Source organism: Peromyscus maniculatus, chromosome 6 (genome assembly GCF_049852395.1).
Source record: "Peromyscus maniculatus bairdii isolate BWxNUB_F1_BW_parent chromosome 6, HU_Pman_BW_mat_3.1, whole genome shotgun sequence".
Taxonomy (NCBI): domain Eukaryota; kingdom Metazoa; phylum Chordata; class Mammalia; order Rodentia; family Cricetidae; genus Peromyscus; species Peromyscus maniculatus.
Window position 1 is genome coordinate 125791004 of NC_134857.1, and position 19465 is coordinate 125810468.

Sequence of the window (19465 nt, forward strand, 5' to 3'; positions counted from 1 at the left end):
AAGTACTGATATAGCAGGTGTGCACCACTGTATCCTGTGAGAATTATTTCGAGGGGCTGGAGATGTGGCTCAGTGGTTAAGAGTTTTTGTTGTTCTTCCAGAAGACCCAAGTTCTGTTCCCAGCACCCATGTCTGGTGGCTCATCTCTGCCTGTAACTCCAGCTCCCCTGACACTTCAGGACCTGCACTCATGTACACACACAGACAGAGACACACAGACACATAGACATACACACATATCGACACACACGCGCACGCACACACATAAGTCTGTCGGGCCTAGAGAGATGCTTCAACAGTTAAGAGCACTGACTGTTCTTGTAGAGGACCTGGATGCCCAGCAACCACATGGTGGCTCACAACTGTCTGTAACTCCATTTCCTGGAGACCTAACACCATCTTCCGGCCTCCCTGGGCACCAGGTATTTGCATAGTGCACAGACATATATGTAGGCATATGCCTATACACATAATCAAATAATAACTAAGAATCATTTCAGAAAGTTGCATATTTTTAAGAAGGTTTTGTTTTGAGAGGCTAAGAGGTTGTTAAGCCTGTCCTGTGCAGCCTGCTGCACATGACCACAGCTCAAGTTCCATTTGCCCTCTGTTACTAACTGTTGTTGCGATTCGTGTGAAGAGAGGAGGTGGCATGGACATGCTTTTTGTGGCTGCTCTGCACACTGCTGCCTCTGCTGCTTCCGATGGGAAAGGTCACTCCAGAGATCACAGTCATGGCCCGTCCACTGTGGCTGAAGCGTGTTCGTGACTCAGTCAGCCTCTGAACTGAGGGCTGTATCCTAAATGTCCTTCCTTTGATGTACACGTCAGATCTTTACTTCTTTATCCTTTAAAAATCTGTGTTTGTAATTTGAGCTTTTGGGGATAAAACGTTTGATCAACTTATTGTCTACTGTCTTAAATAGTACTTTAGTCTGTCTTAGGTTTATTTCATATTCAAGTTTGTAGGAATAAATTGTTCTTATAGGATTTTATGATACTTAAATGGGCCTTTATCAAAAGAACTATAAGAAAGTTGGTTTCTTTTACTATGGAAGCATTTCCCTTGACCCTATTTATCATTTGGGCTTTATTTTCTTTGTCCTATACATTTTAAAAACATAGCTTAGCTTGAAATATCACTTTCTTTAACTGTGGGTTTCTCCCAGAAAAATGGGTTCTATTTGCTAGTCAGGACTATGACAGAGAGGTGGCTTCTCTAGATTTTATGTCTGCCTGATGCCTGGATTTTCCTTTTAATTATTTTTATTTTATATGCATGGTGTTTTGCCTGCATGTATGTCTGTGCACCATGTGTGTTCAGCTACCTGTGTCTTCACCATGTTTCTTGAGATGGTATGCTAGCCCTAACGTGCTGTTCTCAGTATCAGTGGCTCAGGACTTCAGTTACGACTTTGAAAATGAGAAGTGTCTTTCTAGCACATTCCTTGGTTTTCTTTGTGTGTTGTCGATCCTTTTGCAGGCAGGCGCACTTCACATGAATATTTTCTTGAAGTAGATTCAGGTTTTGGCCATGCTTCAGATGGTACAGCTGGTGGTCTGAGTTGGATCCCATCTGCCCGTGTTGTTGGTGATGCTTTCCTGGATCACCACGCCCACCTCTCTGCTGTTGTCTTTTAGCTGTTTAATGATTCAGAAGAGAGTAGTCATCAGGAAGCCTGGTCATCTCATCTGTCTTCTTTGTCTTCTAGATCCCTTAAAATACTCTATGCAGATTCCTAATTCAAGCCTTCAAGGATTGTTTATGTCTCGTTATTGTGAAATTGTTTTCTGTAACTGTTCCGTCCACTCAGGGTGACTGCTTCTGAAAATAACCTTTGGATTTGAAAGTATAGGCGACTCCCCTTATTTCCTTAATTCATTCCTTCTCCAACTCCCCCCCCCCCCACCTCCGAGGTTTTATGAGGTGCTGGGGATTGTACCCAGGGCATTCTATTACCTGGACTCCTCCCCATCCCTATCTCCTTAAATTTCTTGAGATTTAATCTTTCAAAAGAATCTAGTAGATTAATCAGGGATTTTTTTTTTTTTTTTGAGACCAGGTTGGCTTTCTCTCCCTGGATGTATATTGAATTCTGAAGACTTAATAATTAAAAGGACTGGCAATGTTTACCTAATAAGTACATTTTTGTAGGTCTTGGAGTGGGCACTATGTAACTTTCATATGAATTTTAAAATAGACTCTATTTTACCTTTTTTTTTTAAACCTGTTTTACCTAAAATAGGCTTTATTTTTCTTTCCATCACTGTATGATCAATTAGTGTGAGATCTCAGAAGCTGCATTGGAGGTGTTACAATGACGTTTGGGTGTTTTCGATCGCCAGCTTTCTGTGATTTATGCCATCACCTTCATTATCGTCTCTGTAACATGGCGTTTTGTTTCTAGGTTGTAGGCCTGTACCGATTGTGTGGTTCGGCAGCTGTCAAGAAAGAGCTTCGGGAGGCTTTTGAGAAGGATAGCAAAGCTGTTGGTCTGTGTGAAAGCCAGTACCCAGATATCAATGTGATAACAGGTAAACATAGACTCTGTTTTGTGTTCCTTCTGGAGAGACTGTACCTGCGGGAAAGAAGTGGAAATCCGCTCTTCTCGCCTGCCTGCGTCTGACTTGGTTTTGTTCCGAGGTCTTTCTTTTCTTCCTCCATGGACTACTGAGTGTTACTTTCTGAGGGGAGGTATGAAGCTACGGCTCCATTCTTAAACAGCCCGTGATGGGGGAAGTGAGACCCGGATTAAATTCACTACAGCAGACCCGTGTCTTCATGGAGAGAACTAAAATGCCTCAGGAAGTTCAGTTTGACTGGCACTTAGGTGATTGGTGGGAAGAAAATGACTTATCTGATTAGAGAATTGAGATTATTTAATAGGCAGAAGGAATCCATTAAGGATTTGGGGTAGGGAAGTGGAGTCATTGAAGACTGTTTTGAGGGAAGTTAATCTGGCAACTGTATGTGGGGGATTGAAGAGAGGAAGGTCAGGGAACCATGACAATCTCCCAACATCACAGTAATGAGACGAGGTGGCGGGGGTGGGTGGGGGTGGGTAGGGGGGTTGGTGGGGGTGGGGGGCAACAGGCATCCAAAGCCAAGAAAGAGAAATGATTCTGAAACCTGGTTGGTCATGTACCGTTGGAACAGCGATAATGTTTTAGCTCCAGAAATGTTACGAAAGATGATGCATTGAGTTTTTTGAAGTGGGAGATGTGAATGGAGAGATCGGGTGGAGTTGAAAGTTCTCATCTGCTGCTGAGGGAAAGCCACAGTGGGAATTGAGGCGTTCCTTTCCCCTCCCGGAGACAAGGTCTCATTAGGTAACTCAAGCTGGCCTCAACTTTGCAATCCTCCTGCCTCAGCCTTCCATGTATTGGAGTTATGGGTCAGGGCCACCATGCCCAGCATGGGAAGACTTCTGTGTCCCAGTCGTGACTACAGCCCAGTGTATAGCCTTGGAAACAGTACCAGCAGTTGTGAGGCATTGGAAAATGGGAGCTTGCGAGTAACTGGCACAGAAAATTCCGCCCTGGGATTGTCCATCAGAGTTTGAAAAGACGGGACGTGAGCAGTCTCTAAACTTTGCTGGCAGGCAAAGAAGGAAGAACCTTGGAAAGTTCGGAGGAGACAGAAAGTTTGGGAAGGCAGAGCCGGCAGAGCCAGCAGAGGTTACGGACGGTGAGAGGCAGCGCTGTGGTGTGGAGGCGTCCAGAGGAGAGCGGGAAAGGTGTGGAGTCTGAGGTTGCTCCCAACCAGACCGCTGATCTGGCTCTGACTTGTCACCCACAGTTCCCCGTGGTTTACTTCTTCATTACTGAAGTTTGGGGGCCAGTGCAGAAGCAGAGGGCTGGGAGGCCCATCCGTTCCCTTCATCTGCTTTTCCTAGTTCACAGCTCCTGACCAGACTTGTCCTCTGCCCCCTTTACTTGATCCTCTCCGACCCAAGATTATTGAGCAGCAAACCTGACCTCAAACCCTTTCGTCCGTGGGTCCCTCTGTCTTCAGTGTGTCTTGGTAGTTTTGTGTGCTCTGTTGTCTTAATATTGTCTCTTTCTTGATGTAGGGATGTTTACCTCTCCTAATTTGTTTTCTTATTTTATACACATTTAATTTTAGGTAAGAATTTAAGGAAATTCACTTACTTCGTATTGATATTGTAATTGAAGTTTACTTTTAGGGTCGCAGCTTTAGGAATAGCTGAGGCTCTGGCTCAGGGTGCTGAGTGGCTTTATTTCTGTGGAGTGTTTCCCCTCATCTTGAATGATGTCACTTTGCTCTCAAGCAGTTCACTACTAAGAAGCAAACGAACATATTTTTCCTTTCTTATGAATATTTCACGTATTTCGTTTGAACTTTAAAAAAGTGATATATTTGTTACCTATGTGCATTGATGTTTGGCCTGCATGTCTGTGTAAGGGTGTTGGATCCCCGGAGCTGGAGTTACAGGAGTCTTGAGCGGCCATGAGTGCTGGGGATGGAATCCGGGTCCTCTAGAAGAGCAGCTAGTGCTCCTAACCTCTGAGCCATCATCTCCAGCCCCTCAGTTTATTTTTTGAGACAGGGTCTCAGTGTGCAGTTCTGCCTGGCCTGGAGCTTCCTATGCAGACCATGCTGGCCTCAAACTCACAGGGATCGGCCCGCCTTTCCCCTCCTATGTACCACCATACCTGGATCGTGTGAATTTTTAACAAACCAGAAACGAAGGTTTTGGTCAAGAGAGGCTTATGACTTTTTAAAAAAATGAGATAATATATAATTTGTAAAATTAGCAAAGGATTCACTTTAAGAATTCATGAAAGGAAAATTTTATAGATAGCTCTTTCCAGGGAAGTATAAACAAAAGTAAATTTTTGTCTCAGTGAAGCCTTAGCTTAGAAATCGGAGTGATGCTGAGTGTTTAGAGATGAAAGGTGTGATTTGCGTGGGCTGTTTAAGAAGGGATCCTTGGTTTGGGTACTTGCAATGTTTGTAGACATGAACATAGGTTAGTGAAGGTCTGGTTTGTAGCATTCTTTTCTAAATAGGAGAGTCTAAAGCCACAAACGACATGGTTATGGCCTCTGTTATTTGCACTGTTCCATTTCAGCTAGGCTATTTTTCAAAAGAATTTGGAGCTATTTTCTTTCTTGATTAAAAGTACAAAAAACAATGAAATGATTTGTCTGAGAAATAGCACTGGAATTGGGATAAATTACACACAGGGCCGCTGTGCCTCCAAAGAGAGAGTGCTGTGGGCTTGGGAGTTGGCCAGTGATGAAGCTGCCTCATGTGTTTACTCTACATGAACTCACATTTCTGCTGAAATTTTGGAAAATAATAGCTAAGTGAGTCTAAACACAAGAGATGAATGAGGTGAATGCTGCTGTGTGTTCAGAGTTAATGTTTTTAGTAGTTGTTTTGTCTGGAACAGAATGGAATGCTCCAGACAAAGCGTTTTGTTTTAGAACAGGTACAGAATTGAACGTGTGAAGTCTGTCTAGTTAAATCTTTGGTTATGTTTTCCATCATTTTAAATGACTTTATAACATGCAAACAACAAGTTCAGAACACTAGCTTCTTCGCTCTTTGTTATCCCAAGTGGCTCGTTTATTGAGACGGTGTCTCACTAAATAGCTCAGACCGGCTTCAAATGTATAGTTCAGCCTCAGCCTCCCGAGTGCTTGATGGGATTCGGCGTGTGCCTGTCCTTGTGCCGGTGACCTTGACGTCAGCTCGAACTCAGTGACTCACTCCTAAGATCTGACCTGGTTCTTCTCATCCAGAATCCATTTGCCCCAGCGTTTTGAACTGATTCCATTCCAGCTCTCTTCTTTGCCGACCTTCAGGCTTGCTCACGCATTTTCCAGTCGCTTTTCCACTAAGTCAGTCTCCTTTCGTTTACATGTGCTTGTGCTTTCTCCTGGGTCCCCACTGTTAGAGTGTTCCTTTCTGTGGTTCATTATTTCAGTTACTGCCATCACGTGTCCTGAGTGTCCTCTCATGGCCCCTGTTGGTTTCTCCCATCTGGCAAAGCTCCCACCCTGAAACGCCAGTGGTTAGTCTTATGTAACAGCTTTATTGAGGCATAAAATAAAATGAGTGTAAAGTATACAACTGGGTGTCTTCACATGTGTGTGCACCATGAAGCCGTAGCCATGGTGAGTATCGCGAGTGTCACCTTCTGTCCTTCGTGTCTCTCCTGTGGCACCATCACCCATTGCCCCCATCATCAGGCAGCCGTAGATCTTTCTGTTGGTGTAAATTGATTTCATTTTCTAGAAGTTAGAATAGAACCACGCAGGAGGGACTTTTTTTTTTATTATTATTATCAAACAGAAGTGCATGGCTTTGTTTACTAGCAAAATTATTTTGAAATTCCCGTGTTATTCCAAGTGTCTATGCCAGACAGTGTTGCACTCTTTGGATATAGTGCATGATGCCATTGGTGCATCCCTTCATCTCTTGACCAACATTTACCTTGTTTCCAGTTTGGGGTTGTTGTTACAGGTAAAGCTGCTGTGAACATTCATGCCTGAGTTGTAATCAGCCTGTGTCTGTCTAGTGATGCCTAAGCCACACTGTCTGAATTGTTTAAGTTACGCAGTGAGACTTGAATTTTCAGGTACTGTTATGGTTTGGATTGGAAGTGTCCCTTGAGACAAAGTGTTCAGAGATGGACCTTGGGGGCTGTGATTGAGTCATGAGGGCTCTGGCTCAGTCAACGGTGGACTTACAATTTGATACCATTCCTGGGAGATGGTGGGAAAATGGAAAGCGTGGCCTGGTTGAAGGAACTGTGTCTTCGGTGTGTGACCTGCAAGGTTGCTCCTTGTCCCTAGTCTGTCTCATGCTCTCAGTGTCCCGACAGCTGAGGGTAGCCCCTCTCCTCCTCCATGTCCCTCTATTGTGTTCCTGCTTTACCTCAGGCCTAGCAGCGGAGCCAGCCATGAACTGAAGCCTCTCAAGTCCTGAGCCAAAGTAAATTCTTCTTTGAAACAGTGCTTGTCTCCGGTCAGGCGTGCAGGTGGATCTCTGTGAGTTCAAGGCCAGTCTGGTCTACATAGTGAGTTCCAGGCCAGCCAGGGCCATGTAGAGAGACTCCATGGAACAAGAGAACAGACACAATGGCAGAAAGTGACTTGTCTCAGATACTTTGTCACCGTGTTGGGAACTGATGGAGGAACTCTAGTTCCCAACTTCACTGTTTTCTGTTTTTGCTGGCATAGGTGCTTTGTGTTCTATATAATGTACAGGAATCACTTCGTGGATAAACGATGGCCTCCTGAGGGCTCAGGCTGTGTCCAGCCCATGAAAACTTAGGTTCAATTCCTATCCTTAGCACGGCCTCTGCTGTGGGGGTGTGGGCAGGATGAGGGGGTGGGGGCAGGATGAAGGGGTAGAGGAGTGGGGTGTGGGCAGGATGAGGGGGTGGGGGCAGGATGAAGGGGTAGAGGAGTGGGGTGTGGGCAGGATGAGGGGGTGGGGGCAGGATGAGGGGGTGGAAGAGTGGGGTGGGAGCAGGATGAGGGGGTGGGGGAGGGGGGTGGGGGCAGGATGAGGAGATGGGGGGAGAGGACAGGATGAGGGGGGAGGGGTGGGGATGGGAAAGCTTATTGGGCTTTTGATTATGATTACAATATCAATTTGAGAAGAATTGATATCTTAAGGTTAAATCACATGATCTACCTTAAACCATCCATTCTCTGTCAGTGTTGTGTTTAACTTCTCTTAGCAGTTTACTGTCCTCTATGATGGTTCTTTTGGACGTTTTTATTCTAGTTATTTCCAAATACTGATGTGTCATTGATTTATTGGCCCTTTTGACTGTTTACCCCAGAGAACTCTTGACTCAGAACTTTTGCTCCTTTTACGTTTGCCTATGTTATAAAACTGAAGTTTTTGTTGTATGTTCTGGTTCAGATCCCTGATCTAATAAATTATATACTAGTATTTTGTACTTCTCTCCATTGTGTGGATTGTCTTTTCATTCTTTTGACGGTGTCCTTTGAAACCAAAAATGTCTAAGTTTTGATGATTCCAACTTTTTTTTTCCACTTAAAATTTTGGCTGTTGTATTTGAAGCTTTGTTACCCCAAGATCATGAAAATTTTCATCATTTTCTTCTGAGTTTCATGATTTTTACTTCTCGTTTAGATCTGTCACTCACTTTTGAGTTTTGTGTGTTTTGTAAGGAGTGTTTTAGTCTTTAGCAAGTGGACATCGGCTTGTTCTAGCTTCTGTTAGTCTTTTTCCTGTTGCATTTGACCGTTTTCTTCTTTTCCTGTTTGTCTTGTGTGTCAGTGTTTGGCTTGCATGTGTGCGTGTGTATGTGTGTGTGTGTGTGTGTGTGTGTTTGTGTGTATGTGCACTGTGTGCGTGCGTGCGTGTGTGTGTGTGTGTGTGTGTGTGTGTGTGTATGTGCACTCTGTGTGTGTGTGTGTGTGTGTGCGCACGTGTACTGTGTGCATGTGTGGGTCCTGCTGAGGCCAGAGGAGGGAGGTAGAGCTGCTGTGAGCTACCACGTGGGTGCTGGGAGAGCAGCAAGCGCTTTGTGACCACTGAGCCTCCTCTCCAGCCCCCATGATGCTCTCTCCTTACTGCTCTGCTGGGCTGTGCATCCTGATGCCTTCCTGTCACACTGATGACGGAAACTCAGCAAGATTTGAAACTGGCAGGTTTTAGTACCCACAGTTTCCTTTCCAGGATATTTATTTGAATTTCTTATATATAATTTTTAGGATCAGTTTATAAGTTTCTATGACAAAGCCAGCTGGGTTTTGTTTTATTTATTTGATGATAATGGTGATAAAATCCAAGGCTTGTACATGCTAGGCAAACACTCTGCACTGAGTTATGCTCCTTGTTCCTAGCTTGGATTTTGTTAGGATCTGCATTGATTCTGTAATCGATTTAGGGGGGTGTTATCCTCAGGTGTGTAAACACGGACTATAGTTATATATATATATTTAAAGATCTATAATTTTTTTCAAGAGAAATTGTTAGTTTTCTGAGTAAAATTTTGTACCTGTTTTGTTTCCCACAAGCATTTAATTCTTTCTGGTGCTCATGTGTTGGATTCCTTTTTTTTTCTCTTTCCTTCTTCCCCCCCACTGGTTCCCCCCCCCCACCCCGTCTCCTCGGTGCCCCCACCCCTTCTCCAGTGTGCGGGTGTCCTCCTCTCCTCACGTCACAGAGATGGAGGCCCTGGGTGGGAGCACTGCCTTCTGCCTTGACCACTGTTAGTGCTTCTCTTCATCCTTCCCACTTCCCGGGGTGTCGACACAAACGAATTCCTGACAGCGTGAACTGGTTCCGTCCCTTCCTGTTTTCTCAGGAGTCTCTGCTTTCTTCCCTGGGGACTCCCCTGATGATGACAGTCCCTCTCCTGGGCCTTGGAGACCTCTCTACTGTCTTGCCCGTTCATCTAACCAGCTGTCTGGCTCCGTCCTTGACTCCCTGTAACTGCTTGCCAAGGCAGCTGATTTCCTTTTCTCACGACTCTTCTTTTTTTGGCCCTTATCTCTAATTGCCTCTAGGTTATTGTCTCCTAGACCTCGCTACAGAAACCCTTTGCAGTAGACTCCCCAGAGGAATTTGTTTATAAATACAGGGGCATGGGCCCAGGCCGGAGATCATGATGCAGTGGTGCTGGAATGGACTGCTCCCCATGGCATTCATGGCCAGTCTTACCTAACCTAGTTACTGTTGTGTGTCATGTGATACCTCAGGGTCTGTCTTAAGCAGCTTTTCCTCGTCTTCCTTGGCAACATATATGCCTCCCTACTCATCCCTGAAACCTCCTTTTCTAACCACATGGGATCTTTGTTACTCTTCCTTAGCTGTGTTTGAGAGAGCTATTCCCTTTGAGTTACTTCCTAGTTCATTCTTGACACTGTTGTTTTGCTTCCCAGTACTCTCAGTCACACGAATACACACACATGTGTACACACACACACACACACACACACACACACACACACACACACACACACACACGTGCATGCCTGTGTACGCGCACACACTTTTGGGGGTCAGGCCAGGGTAGGAGATGGGGACTTGGTTATCAGGCTGTCCTGGAATTTGCTGTGTGACAAAAGATGAGCTTGCACTTCAGATCCTTACACCTCCTGAGTCACAGTCACCTTTAAGTGGCGCATCCTCAGGTCCAGCTCTGGCCATGTCTTCCTAAGCCTCCTAAGTTTTGTGTGGAGCAAACGTCCATGTCCCATAGACACTCTTCCTACCTGCTGAACGGTAGTTTCTTCTTGTGCCCCCTATTTCAAGCGATGTCACTAAGACTCACTTGGATGGTAAAGCCCTCGCCTGGCAAAGAAGCATGTCCACTTGCTGCTGAATTACAAATGACAAGTCCGATGGCTTCTGTCCGTGACTCTTGTTTTAACTTGCTTGGCATTAGGAAGGATCTTTTTCCTTTTGTATGACAGTGTAGCATTAGAGACTAGCGATCTATCTGTTTAAGATACATGTGCAACAGCTTTAGAGAGGAGATATGTTGATGTCCCTTGCTGATTTACAAAGGCTTTGGACATTTGGTACCCTTTCAATATCCATTAAAGGTTTAGAAGTTCAAAATGTGTTACTTTCTTCTTTGCACACGCAGGATCTTCTCGTGGGAGCAGAGTCAGTAGGGCTTACTCATCAAGGACATCTTTCATCACGACTGAACAAAGCTATGGGAATTACGTCTGTGTTTTAGCATGTTCCAAAGTTTATTACTAAGGAAACTTACGAAAATGAAAATCAGTGTGTGGTGACAACACTTTTTATGTTGTTGCTTGTCTTGTTTTCAGATCTTGACAAAGTTGACTGCCATACTGTTCGCATTTTTAAAGCATTCGCTGCGCATACTTCACTTTGGAGACCGTCACTGCTGTCTCTGGTCTACTTTTACAGGTGTTCTCAAGGACTACCTAAGAGAGCTTCCTTCTCCACTGATAACAAAGCAGCTGTATGAGGCCGTGTTAGATGCCATGGTGAAAAGTCCCTTGAAAATGTCGTCAAATGGTTGTGAGAATGAGTCCAGTGACTCCCAGTTCGCCGTTGGCCTACTGAATTGCTTGCCGGACGTTGAGAAGGTAAGTGTACTTGGTAGACATTTTCCCTGAAAGCTAGCACACGAGGTCACTGTTCACGCTCGTCACTACACATGGTCTTTAGGTCTCTGACATTTGTGGCACTTGGGTTTAGGCCCTGCCTAAACTTCTTAAATAGATCTAGAAATCAGTTTTATGTTTTCTGTGTATGACTTTAGCCCAGGCATGAATGTGCCTTCTAAGTCCTGCTTTAAAGATTTATTTTATCCAGAAGTTAGGTATATTTTTGTTCCCATCATTTAAAAAAAAAGAAAAGAAGATTTATTTTATTAGCCAGGCAGTGGTAGCGCACACCTTGAATCCCAGCACTTGAGTGGCCGAGGCAGTTGGATCTCTGTGAGGACAGCCTGGAGAACAAGTGAGTTCCAGGAAAGCCTGAGCTACAGAAACAAAAAACAAAGAATGAAAGTGAAGGAAATTTCTAGCAAATGAGAACTAAGGAACATGATATATAAAAAAGATTTATGTGTCTGTACAAGGGCCTCCATGTATGTATATGTGCACCACATGCATGCTTGGTGTCTACAGCGGCCAGAAGAAGGTGCCCCTGGAGCTGGAGTTGCAGGCTATTGTGAGCTGCTTGATGTAAGTGCTAGGAACGGAACTCTGGTCCTCTGCAAAAGCAGCAAGCGCTCTTAACCGCCAAGCCATCTCTCCAGCCCCTAAATAGCAGTTCTAAATTCACATTCATTAATATAACTTATAAAGGAATTACAACTCATTTCTTAAAATGTTGATAAGATATACTACTTTAAAAAATCACTCTTTTCCATAGGTGCATAAAACTTAAATAATTTTTTTTGAGCCAACTTCCTATATTAAAGACTTAAAACAGTATTTTTTCAGAAAATACATGTATATACATATATACTTTTTTTTGAGACAGAGTTTCTCTGTGTAGCCCTGGCTGTCCTAGAACTTGCTCTGTAGACCAGGCTGGCCTTGAGCTTAGAGATCTACCTGCCTCTGCCTCCCAAGTGCTGGGAATAAAGAGCATGCACCACCATGCCTAGTTTAGGAAATATATATATATATTTTATATATATATATATATTTATATATATATTAAAATTATTTTAATAATTTAATATATATTAATTCTATTATTTTTTCCCTTTTTGTAATTTTATCTGTTTAAAATATTAGTTAAAAAGCATGATGAGGAAACAAGAGAAGCATGTGGCCTTTAACCACCATCCTTTCCTAGGAGATCCCCACGGTCCTGGCCCCGTTCCCAACGTCAGGCTTCCTCGTGTGGCAGTCCCTCATGTAACCCCAGGGTCATCTGTGTTTAAACGAGCAGCAGCTGCTGTTGTCACTTTAGAGGGTGAAGGAGAGAGTTCCTAAGGGGGCCAGTTGGAATTGAGAATATATTACTAATATTTTATGTGGACATCTAGCCATTCAGTGGATTAAATTATGTTTGGACATACTTAGGCAACCCTAAAGATGTTGTTGGATCATCTGAAATTAGTAGCTTCGCACCATGAAGTGAATAAGATGACTTGCCAGAATTTGGCTGTGTGCTTTGGACCAGTGTTGCTTAACCAGAGGCAAGAGACTTCGACCCACAACAACAGAGTCTTCACCGATTCTGAAGAGCTCGCAAGTGCTTTGGATTTTAAAAAACACATCGAAGTTCTTCATTACCTGCTCCAGCTCTGGCCAGGTAAATGAGTCTCTGGACATTTCTTTAGCAGCCATGGGATAGCGGGTTAGCTGATGATTAAAGTGCCTGGATGTAATTGGGGGGAAAATCCAGACTTTTGCGTTCTCGATACTGAAGAATTGACACCTGCTCTGCAGCGTTTGCTGTTTACATTTTGCGTGCGCTCATAATGTGGCAGACATTTGAGCCATTGTACACATTTTGGGTGTAGTTAGACCTGGGTTGGAATGCTGGTTGGACCACATACAGTGCTCTGACCTTGGCAAGCTGAGTTTATAGACTTTGTGTGAAAATTAAGTACAAGGGTATACTTAAGGTACAGCACAGTTTTTAGCACCTAATACTCAATTATTAATGTATTTTCTCACCTTTTATTTAATTTGTTATGAAGCAAAATGCATTTTTCTTTTTAAGTCTGTTCTTTCTTTTTGTGGTCTTAAGATTTATTTTATTTCTATTTATGTGATGTGCTCATGTATGTGGGAGTCTGAGAAGGCCAGAAGAAGGGTCCCTTGTAGCAGGAGTTAAGCAGGCAGTTGTGAGGCACCAGATGTGGGTCCTCTGGAAGCAGCAAGTGCTCTCAACCCCAAGCCATCTCTCCAGCCCGTGCCCATTCTTTTGGACAGAATTACTATACAGATGGTAATTTTTAAATTACTTCAGCTCCTGCTGGCAATTGTCTTTGCTATTTTGATCTTAAAACTTTGGTTTGCATGGTGCTGAAGAGATAATCAGTGGGTAGAGCACTAGTTATTCTTCCGGAGGACCCGAAGGACAGGTTCAGTTCCCAGCACCCACATGCCAGCTCACAGCCATCTCTGACTCCAGCACCAGGACATCCGATGCCTCTTCTCACCTCTGTGGGCATCAGTTATTCATATAGTGCATATTACATACACGCAGAAAAAACATACGTAAGTAATAAGTTAAAATTTGGTTTTTACATTTCATTGATTTATTTTGTGTGTGTGTGTGTGTGTGTAGATATGTACGTACATTGAGGTCAGAGGACAGCTTCTCTCCTTCTGCTTGTGGGTCCTGCGGATGGAGCTCAGGTCTTCCACCCTTGTGCAATAACCTCTTTTACTCACAGAGCCGTCTTCTCAGCCCTGCCCCCCACTTCTCTGTGCCACACACACATATCTGTATATGTAAATTTAAGTAGATTTACTACTGACTACATTTTATCTAGAATTAATTTATTTTATTTTGTCTGTGCGTTTTGCTTGCGTGTGCATTTCTGTGGAGGCCAGAAGAAGGGTCAGATCCCCTGGAACTGGAGTTACAGCGGTTAGCAGTCCTGTGGGTGCTGGGAGTTGAATCTGTGTGCACAGCAGGAGCAGCCAGTGCTCCTGACCCTGACCCATCTCTCCAGCCCTGGACTGTTTCAGTGATAGGAGCAGCCAGTGCTCCTGACCCTAACCCATCTCTCCAGCCCTGGACTGTCTTTCAGTGATAGGAGCAGCCAGTGCTCCTAACCCATCTCTCCAGCCGTGGACTGTCTTTCAGTGATGGGAGCAGCCAGTGCCCCTGACCCTGACCCATCTCTCCAGCCCTGGACTGTCTTTCAGTGATAGGAGCAGCCAGTGCTCCTAACCCATCTCTCCAGCCCTGGACTGTCTTTCAGTGATGGGAGCAGCCAGTGCCCCTGACCCTGACCCATCTCTCCAGCCCTGGACTGTCTTTCAGTGATAACTTAAACAACTGTCTCATGTTCAGCAGCTTATTCCAAAGACTTTCGTTGCGGGTTGTAATCATAACCTTTTTCTATAACCTGTTATTTCCCCTGAAAGTACCCTAGACAAAAGACAGAACCCGGCAGAGAATGAGGGGAAACAATAGTTTTCCCCTTTAAATTGCCTGTTACGGATTTTAGGAACGGTGGACATCATGTAGATAAGGTGCAGTTACTGGGCCTGTGAAAACGGAGGCGTGACAGAGAATGCCAGAGCTGTCCCGTGCAGTCAGTGGAAGGGCGCACAACCTAACTATTCTTCGGGGAATTTCCTCCGCTCAGGGCCATGCAGGGTTGCCTTCAGCCTCTTCTGTTTCTGTTTCCTACACATCTTGCTTTTTGTGTTACTGTTGATCTTCCCTCCCTTATTTGGGGTAAGAAGGTAGTTTGCTTTGAGATTTCTGTTCATAAAGTCCTGTTGTATTTGCCCCTGAAGGGAACAACACTACCCTGCCCTCATTGTCCAGCACACCCTGCTCATCTCTCTCTGCCAGCGGCTTTGCAGTTGGGTGAGCAAGGGGTCCTGGAACGGTAGAAACATTTACACTTTTAAAGGGCAGTCGTTTTTATATGTCTTGTGTTTGGAGCATTTAAAAAACAATGGGTTTTCGATTGAGAAGAACCCTGGATGCTGTTGTGTGTCCATCTTTACCTTCAGAGTGGGGATGTAGATGTATGTTGTTCTTCCTCATTCTTCATGATGAATACATCTGGGGCAGGGTTCCTACTTCTTCCTAGGTTGTAAAATTTGTAAGATCATAGATGATGTTTACCTACCCCATGTTCTTAGTTCCCAGCACTAACCGTCACCTAATATAGTTCTATTAAATAAAGATGCTGTTTTCTAAATGAAAGTAATATAGTGAACTAAAATCTACTGGTATAAGATATAAGGAAAAATTAAGTTTCTTAGTATTTATTACACTTTGAAGTATTTGTTACATTTTCAACACCCTTAATTGGCGGCCTCTTCACTTTCCTTTGAAAACAGGCAGTCAGAGTCAGCATGGTGAAAGCCAGACCTCCTCTTTCAGGGTTAAGTTTAGCCATTTTCCTTATCAATTTATAGGAAAACATCCCAATATCAGTAGTTTAAGAAGACAGCCATAGCGATGTTTCAGAAATGGAATTTGTAGTCTAATGTAAAATAATGGTTTCTTGAGTATTCGCCAAAGAAACTGTAAAAGTGTTTTCAGCAGAGTCCTGGCTGAGCAGAAGAGACGTGGATTTCCTCTAGATTTCCAGTGTGCTGTTGACTGCTTGGCAGAGAGTGAGAACAGGAATAGCACAGGTGGTACAGGAAGAAAGCGAGGAAGCAGTGAGATCAGACCAGATGCCCTCTTCTCTCCTCCACTGGTACCAGGCGCATATCTGCACATCCACATGCATGCAGGAACAACACTCATACGCAAAGTAAATCGTTAAAAATTAAATCAGTAGAAATGTTAAAAACATACCATGTACAGTTGCTAAAATAAAAGTTGAAATATGTAAAATATCTCTGCAAAATGTTGGGAATATTATTTTAAGTGGAAGACTAAGATATGTGTATCATTTTTAAGTTGTTTCCTTTTGGAAACCAAGCTTCATTCTATGTTGCAAAATCGATGTTATCACTGGTTTATGCCCCTTATCTCAGTGAGGGAGCTATAAAGGAGAGGCAGAACAGAATAAACAAGCAGAAAGAGATAGATAATGTGGATAATCTTTAATAACTATGTCCTAGCATTTTACACAGTCTATTTTATATGCAGAAGAACCTTAGACAAATATTTTGTCCTAAGTAAGCAACGTAAGTCTTGTTTTGTATGAAGTCACGTGTGTCTGTCATCTCCTGCATGATCAGTACAATACAAGATGGCAGAATGCAGCTTATCTCAGATGAAAACAGTCTAAATATAAAGAACGTTATTTGAGGTTGTTAAATCTCTAACCAAAATTGGAAAATAAAATATCTGTGCTATTTCCAGGCAAAAAAACCCTGAAGACTATTAGTAGCTAATGCTGTATAATCACTCAGGTAACCAATGGCCAAGTCTAGTATTCATGCATTTTATCAAAGTGAGATTTGGCCTGCTTGGTAAATGATGACACACTGCTAACTGCAAAAAAGCCCGCTAAGGTCAGAGCCAGAAGGATCACTGTAGACGCCTTGCCTGGGCTAGATGTTTGTAGAAAAGGAGCGTCTTGTTCCATGCACCCTGTCTTGCCTGCTTTTTGCTGTAGTCTTTAATGTAAGAGAAGCTACTGGCTTAGAATTACAGCTAGATAACAATTAACTCGCACAGAAAGTTAATCAGCGTTGGGAGTTTTATTGGGGAATGTTTTTATTTAGCATGAAGTAGTACCACTGGACGTTCTACTAGCTTGTTTGCCTAATCTTAATTATATCTGGTGGTAGAAAAGTTACCATAGGATGCTTTCTTTCGATAGAACGCATGTCTCAAGTGCATGTTCGTAGTTGATAATTAAATGGCTTCATTGTGTGCTGTCTTTCTCAGGCCAGTGACTGTTACTAAAATACATGTATTCATTTCTAGTGCAACGTTTAACTGTCAAAGAACCCACAGACAGCCTGTGCCTGGAGCAGTCATCTCTGAATTATCTGAGGCGAAAGAAAGAGCGACCGTGTGTATTGAATCTGAACAGTACGGATTCCTCGGGGGTGCTGAGGCCAAGGCCGGCCAGGTTAGATAGTCCACTCCGCAATCGCTATGCAGGAGACTGGAGCAGCTGTGGGGAAAACTATTTTTCAAATGTGAAAGACAATTTCAAAGATTTGGATTATGATGATGTTCCCTTAGAAGATGGAGAAAATAGAGATTATAGCAAAGTGGATGGAGCAGAAGTCATGATTGGGCAGCAAATCCCCATGTCTGCAGCATGCACATTTCAGACGTACTTGACAATGGAGACGATTGAGTCCGCGGTGAATCAGAAAGCTAACCTCAGAGATCTGCAAGAAAGTATCGATACTTTGATTGGCAATCTGGAACGGGAGCTCAGCAAGAACAAGCTGAATATGAGTGTTTGAGATTGGGGGCGGGGGTGGCTAATTTGTGATGACGTCATCAAGTTTCAGGTCAAGCCTCTCCATTTCCTTTCTTATTCCTCTCATGACCTTTTTTTTTTAAATGTTTAAACCTTAAGTTAATTCCTAATAAGTTCATGTGATTCAATTATAAACACTTTTCATTAATAGGATTATTTTAGTTAAGAACTGTTAGGGGGCATAAAGGTAACTGGGACTTTGGGGGACACTTTAATAAACCTTGCTGGTTGCATGGAGGAAACTTGGAGGTGTTTCTAAGGATCAGGGATGTTATTTCCCCTCAAGTCTTGGGTGCATTGTGAGAACTGCTCTTCTGTTGTGGGGACAGATGTCCCTGCAGAGGACCCTGCCGCTCGCCAGGCTGATTTGCAGTCAGAGTCCTTGTGCAATGTCATTTGGTCACATTTCATTTGCAATACGAATGCTGCTATAAGAAAACTTTTTATAAATGTAAAATTATACAGATAGTAATGTATTTTGTATTAACATTCAGTAATTATTTAAGCTTATGAAAATTAAATATTTTTATGACTCTGAGAATATGTATATATTTATAAGTGCATTGTATAGATAGGTTCACAATGAGGGAAGGGGTTGACTGTAGAATTCCATGTACTTTAAAAACCCTATGTCACGAGGCCAAATTTACTAGCTTAAAAATGTGTTCTTCAGGGAAAGATTAAGTTAAAAGACAGGTTACATAAAAACCACTTGAGTAAAAGCACACTAGAAATGTTTAAGCAGAAATGTTAGCCTTTCCACTTTGCTCCATAGACGCAGTATCCCTGGGAAAAGTCACACTCGAGGCCGAAGCCTTCAGCTACTTAGGGATCAAGCAGCTGCACTCCTGACTGACAGAAACGTCCCCTGTCCTGTGCATTTTTGTCTTCTGTCATGCTTCAAGTATTTATTGGTAGTGGTACGATTAAGATGTTGACTTCGTAACTGCCCTTGCTTCTAAAGAAGTCCTCTTGCCAGGATACTACTTGTTACAATTTTTTTTTTAATTAACTTATTTTGGCTAAGTACATCTATGGGATAGTTGTTACAGAAATCATACTGGCATTTGAAAAATGTAAATTTAGAAAGCCTTTAAATAAATTGCAAAGTGTTTAAAAAGAGCTTTTATACTTTACAAAATGTGTAATTTTAAGAGTGTGAATGAAAGTTGAGTTACCAAGTTTAAAGTGTGACAGGTTTCTTAATGTTTTCCTAAATCTGAAAGTATTTAATGTAACAACCTCTTCTGTGTCATACACATAACATCCAGATATTTAATTTGAAAGCCACTAGTATAAAGAAAAATAACTATTTTTATATGAGACTTTCATTTTTTTAAAACTTTGTGTAACAAATACCAGAGACTATGCAATGGGTAATATCATGAGTAAACAAAGTAGTTTTAAATGTTTTGTAGGGAAAATATCTCTGTTTTCCTCCTTTTGTGTCATGTACACTAAATAAATCAAGTAAGTGGCTCCAGAACTGTAACTTTTATTAAAATATTTTAACAGTGTCATGCTATTATAATTGATTTTAAGGATCACTTTCATATTCTAATTTCTCTGTGTAGCCCTGGCTGCCCTGGAACTCTGTCGACCCAGGCTGGCCTCGAACTCCTGCCTCTGCCTGCCCAGTGCTGGGACCAAAGGCATGCGCCACTACTACCCGGCTTCATTTTCATATTCTTACGTGAGTTATCCATAAATATATATAGCATTGTATATATAGCATTGATATGTCCAAAATTGGAATTTTCTGGAGTCTGAAATACTTCAAGGCCTATTCTTATTTTATTTTTAATGAGAATAGTTCTTGATCTGTCCCTGTCGCCTTGATTATGTTAAACATTTTTTGTTTAAATCAGTGTCAGAGCTACAGGCCTTTTTCATTGCCATGGCTGCTT

At 42.8% G+C, this 19465-nt stretch overlaps 1 protein-coding gene across 3 annotated transcripts in view; it reads left to right on the top strand.

Moving 5' to 3' along the window:
* Syde2 (synapse defective Rho GTPase homolog 2) overlaps positions 1 to 19075 on the top strand; it is a 44112-nt gene extending 25037 nt beyond the window's left edge. For 2 of the 3 annotated variants that reach the window (XM_006984737.4, XM_016003306.3), the window contains exons 4-7: positions 2409 to 2535; positions 10904 to 11085; positions 12541 to 12772; positions 17048 to 19075. In XM_006984737.4, coding sequence (XP_006984799.2) covers positions 2409 to 2535; positions 10904 to 11085; positions 12541 to 12772; positions 17048 to 17541 — 1035 coding nt within the window. In that variant the 3' untranslated portion in view covers positions 17542 to 19075. Of the gene's footprint in view, positions 1 to 2408; positions 2536 to 10903; positions 11086 to 12540; positions 12773 to 16477; positions 16528 to 17047 lie in introns of all 3 variants that reach the window. The other variant, XM_016003307.3, reaches the window with a different exon arrangement.
* The last annotated feature ends 390 nt before the right edge of the window (positions 19076 to 19465 follow it).